This window comes from Lolium rigidum, chromosome 5 (assembly GCF_022539505.1).
Source record: "Lolium rigidum isolate FL_2022 chromosome 5, APGP_CSIRO_Lrig_0.1, whole genome shotgun sequence".
NCBI classification, from domain to species: Eukaryota; Viridiplantae; Streptophyta; class Magnoliopsida; order Poales; family Poaceae; genus Lolium; species Lolium rigidum.
Window position 1 is genome coordinate 232,954,583 of NC_061512.1, and position 5,143 is coordinate 232,959,725.

Consider the following 5,143-nt stretch of genomic DNA (forward strand, 5'->3'; position numbering starts at 1 on the left):
TATTTGATAGTGCCGGTGCCTAGGCACATGTATTTCTATACAGAAACAGATTGACGTGGCATAGAACTAATACAAAACCTAAAGGAAGCGAGGTGGCATGCTTGAAAGAATTGAACTTAATTAGTGGGCTGCTCCTATTGAGACCTCCATTCCAATAAATAAATCTTATATTATTTTTCAAAAATCTAAAGTTTGACCAAGTTTCTACAAAATTTCATTAACGTGCAAAATACAAAATTTAAGTCTTATTTGTTGACACAAAAAAAATCATTGGATTTTATATGATACTCTAACATATTTGTTGATAGTTTTTTTCTTCTAAAAGTCCAGTTAACCTCTGCTTAGCTTGACTTAAAAAATGTACTAATTCTTATTCATTGATGAAACGGAGGTACTAGTATAGATTGATCAGATTATTATTATTATCTCATGCTTTGATGCAGCGAAGCAGTAAGCCTGAACGAGCGTACGAAACCAACAGGGTGTAATTCGTGGATCCGGCCCGCGGACCCGTTCCACGGCCAACCCCGACCTCAGAGTTACCGGCCGGCCACCGCCACGCATCACCACCACCACCACCACCACCACCACCCGAGCGCCGAGGCAACTAAAAAAGATACCATCTTTTTTCTTGGCTATTCAACCGCTTCCTCCTCCGCCTCTCCGCACCTCTCGCAGCTCCGCCTCCTCCTCCTCGTCCACCCCTCCTCTCTCGGTCGCCTCTCCCGGTAGATCTGGTGTCAGGTTTCGCTGCGCCGGCGGCCGGGGGGACGAAGAAGAGGGGGAGGACAGGATGGGGAACCCGCATGGCGGCCTCGACGAGGAGATCGAGCAGCTCTTGCAGTGCAAGCCCCTCGCCGAGCCAAAGGTCCGGCTCTCCTCACCACATACTTGCTTTCGATTTCTCGCTGTTTGATTTTGGATGTTTCTTCGGGTAGATTCTGGCGGATCGGCGGCCGGCCGGCAGGCCGGACGGATCCGTTGCCCGCTCTTTCTTAATCGAAAAGAATGGAGCTTTAATGTTGTACTAGGTTGCTGGTGCATTCATTTTATACATCAAATGTTTATTAGTTTGCTAGTGGTTTCGATGTACTACTAGGAAAATCTGAATGTAATTGTGTAATGTTACAGTGCCCATCTCTTCCGTGGTGCGTGCATTTTAGGAATTGGTGTAAAATAGTGTAATCGACATGCATGAGAGAGGATCTCAATACCAATACCTGTTTCTTTTTATAGTTGCGGATATAGGCGGTCTTGACCTTCATTTTTGGCCCTGACCAATACGACCAAAATGTGTACCAGATTTATGTTGTTCTTGGCACTTCGGAGAATTAATTTGTTATCGTCTCACAAGTCATCTTCACCTTATAAACATTTCTTTTGCAGCTGAAAGCACTGTGTGAGAAAGCTAAAGAGATTCTCATGGAGGAAAGCAATGTTCAGGTATGCCATCAGACGTTCTACATTAAACCAGCAAGTCGATCTTCTGAACTTCATTTCATGCCCTTTTGTTAGCTATAAAGCGAGTGCACGTTTATCAGATGTTCTATATTAAGCCAGAAAGTCAATCTCCCGTGGCATCCACAATCTTGTTAACTTTATTGATGTAGGAGGAGATCTGTCTAGACATATTATAATGCAATGTAAGTTTTAGTGCAACCTCAAAGGATTCTTTGGTCAACTTTGTGGTAACAATTGAATTTTTCTTCTAGGTTCTAGTCAAATGGAAGTTGCACTACTGTCAAAATGAGTACTCAATGTTGCATCATTGTAACTTGAAATTTAGAAAGTTTGGTTGTGATACAAATCTTCCTGTAGTTATTTTCTTAGTGGAATTGATCTAGAAAGTAAAGATTGAATTATATCAGGACATGAGTATCTGAGATTTCAATTTTAGACAAGCATGACAATGTATTGTAGATGTCAAAAATTGTTTTTTTTTTCCGCTGTTCGTCTAGTTGATCTTTGCCATCATCTTAAAATTAAACCTCCCTTTCAGCCTGTGAGAAGCCCTGTCACTATATGCGGTGACATTCATGGTCAGTTTCATGATCTTGCGGAACTATTCCGGATCGGTGGGAAGGTATTATCTTTCATTTAAAAGCCTTGTTCTTTCCCTTTTATTCCCATGATTCCTCCTATTTCTTGCACTTCACCCTGAATCAGTCGATTCTTATGTCAGCTTGTTTTTCTATGGTTATCATCACCAGTGTCCCGATACAAACTACCTATTTATGGGAGATTATGTGGACCGTGGTTACTATTCTGTTGAAACTGTATCGGTAGGACTACTAACCAGCACCATTTTCTTTAGAAGTTATTTTGAAGCTGAAGTGCTAACATTTTCTTGAAATTAAACAGCTTCTGGTGGCTTTGAAAGTTCGCTATCCACAGCGAATTACAATTCTTAGAGGAAATCACGAGAGCAGACAGGTACAATTTTATAAGATATAATCAAACTATTTTGTGTTCATATTCTGTAAATTTTTGTATATAATATATTATTGAGCAATGAACTCTAATCATCCTGCAGATCACTCAAGTTTATGGATTTTATGACGAGTGCTTACGGAAGTAAGTAACATCCATCCCTGTTCCTTTTGTTTTAAGTGATGCAAGCGGCACATTGTTTTTTTTTGTTATGTCAGAATAGATCAGATATCTGTAGTCTATCGAAGATTAGTACAGTTTCTTACATAAGGATTGACGAGCATTTTACGTAGCATGTCAAAGAATCCCTTTCATCTTTGATAAAACTGATCCTCGATTTTCCCTGATTAGTTTCATGGACACTTTGCAGCTAGAACTTACATCCAAACTATTTGACCTGTTTGTTGCAGGTATGGAAGTGCCAATGTATGGAAAACCTTCACGGATCTTTTTGACTATTTACCATTGACAGCATTGGTTAGTATCAGCTCAATTTCATCTTGCCAACTCTTATATCAATTTTATTTTTCTTACGTCCCCATGTACTTGTTTATTCTGTTGCTAGATTAGGACTTTGTCTGTTTGGGCATGCTCTGCACATTTCTTTATAGTAATAAGCACATTTATTTCAGAGGTTTATCAAATAAATTACTGCAACCTAGTTTTGTGTCAGATCCACTGAAATAATCCAAGTTGACTTTGTGATGTATCTATCAGTAGTCATTTTTGTATGAGATAGGAAACAGATAAGAATGTAGTGTGTATGACGGAACTGGAACTACACATTTCTATTTTTGAGATTGCCCTGCCTGAAAAAGTTAAGCTTGGTTGCTGTAGCTTGGATATTTAGGGCACACTAGAAATATGCCACATGTGACCGAGTCTACAAAGCCAAGACTGCTGCAAGGTCTTTCTTTCTTAGCACCAACTTTTGGGCCTGCTAGTCAGAATTGTTTATCCATTCTCCATCCACTTCACCCACAGAAACTAGTGACTTTTGGGGCTGTAGGGGTGCACATAGGGGTCAACTCTGTACTGCAACAAGGTGTTAGTACTTGAACCGGTTGGAGAATCTTTTTTCTTAGCACCAAGTGTTGCAATGTTTAGACTTGATTCTAAGACCTCTTAGCATCTAGTTTTGACCAACATTGTTAAAAAACATGCTCATTTTGTTAGTACTATTGAGATTTTATATTGAGAAGCATGACTAGTGTGTTTATGATTTAGGTTTTTGAAAAAAATTGCTTCCCTAAATTTAACATCTTGTATTGTTATTATACTAGGTTGAGTCGGAGATATTTTGTCTGCATGGTGGACTATCACCATCCATCGAGACACTTGATAACGTTCGAAGCTTTGATCGTGTCCAAGAAGTCCCTCACGAGGGGCCGATGTGTGACCTTCTATGGTCTGATCCCGATGACCGATGTGGTTGGGGCATTTCACCACGTGGTGCTGGATACACATTTGGCCAGGTTTAGCTTATGACATTATTTCCTACTGTTTTTGCTGTCTTTGCTTGAGTTGACATTTGGGTTTTCTTTTTTCAGGATATTTCAGAACAATTTAACCATACCAATGGCCTTAAGTTAATATCAAGAGCTCATCAGTTGGTTATGGAGGGATTCAACTGGGCACACGTAATCATCGCTTTTCTGAGCTAATTCAACTGCGGTTCATTTTGCATCCAGTGTCACTAATGCCCTTTTGAATAAAACAGGAGCAAAAGGTTGTGACAATATTTAGTGCACCTAACTATTGTTACCGCTGCGGTAACATGGCGTCGATCTTGGAGGTGGATGATTGCAGGGAGCATACTTTCATCCAGGTAAATTCTTGTTCTGTCATAGCTGTAGCTGCCATCTTTTGATCTGACAGTTTTCTTGACATGTGCCATGCTTGTGATCTTGTGGCTGCAGTTCGAGCCTGCCCCACGGAGAGGAGAGCCTGACGTGACTCGAAGAACGCCTGACTATTTCTTGTAAATGTAGTTTAGGTTATTTGTTTTTTTTTTCCACGGGATAGCTTAGGTTATTCCGGCAACAAACAAAAAAAGCGTGTGATAGCTAGATGCGTCTGTGTGTTGTCATAATTTTTTGTTTGGATCTCATCCTCAAGTAAAGTGGGTCATTCTGTTAGCTTAACTCCTGTTGTAATCGCCCAGTTGTAATCTGCTCTTGTTGGGCTCAGGGGTGTGGTGTTGGATAAAAGGCGTTAATCCTCATGCAGTAATTTTTATTATGGCATAATAGGTTTCCCTAAAAAAATGGTATAATATGTAGCTGTGTAGTGTAATTTGCTGCAATGACATTGACTTTATGGATACAGCTGGACTCCTTCATTTTTATTGTTTGCAACGAGCTCCTTGGTAAAGAATCCTGGTGGGTATTTAATCGAGTACAAATATTTGTGCTTCAAACTTGGCGCAGAAGTTGCATACAGAATGATTATATGATTTGATTATTTTTTCCATTTGGATTGTTGGGCCTGGCTCAACTTGATCCTAGATATTAGTCGTCCCAAAACTTAGGCTTTTACACCAAGTTATTTGACAGATCACTTGTAGCCTTGTAGGTTCTCAGATGAAAAAGAAGATACAAATCTGTTGTGCTGCGCGTGTGACAATCGCGCCTTTACGCCCATCTTTACTACTACTTTTCGAGAATACCTTTTTTTTTCCCGCGTATTTAGGCAGGAGGGAGTACTATTTTTT

The 5,143-nt window shown here is 40.0% G+C and overlaps 1 protein-coding gene across 1 annotated transcript; it reads left to right on the forward strand.

The window, feature by feature from the left end:
* The first annotated feature begins 652 nt into the window (after nt 1-652).
* On the forward strand, nt 653-4,676 carry LOC124651739 (serine/threonine-protein phosphatase PP2A-2 catalytic subunit-like). The gene is made up of 11 exons (XM_047190775.1): nt 653-868; nt 1,387-1,443; nt 2,000-2,083; nt 2,211-2,282; nt 2,362-2,433; nt 2,534-2,574; nt 2,841-2,907; nt 3,714-3,905; nt 3,981-4,070; nt 4,151-4,258; nt 4,350-4,676. The coding sequence occupies exons 1-11, from the start codon at nt 794-796 to the stop codon at nt 4,413-4,415; spliced, it is 924 nt and encodes a 307-aa protein (XP_047046731.1). The 5' UTR covers nt 653-793; the 3' UTR covers nt 4,416-4,676.
* Nucleotides 4,677-5,143: the final 467 nt, after the last annotated feature.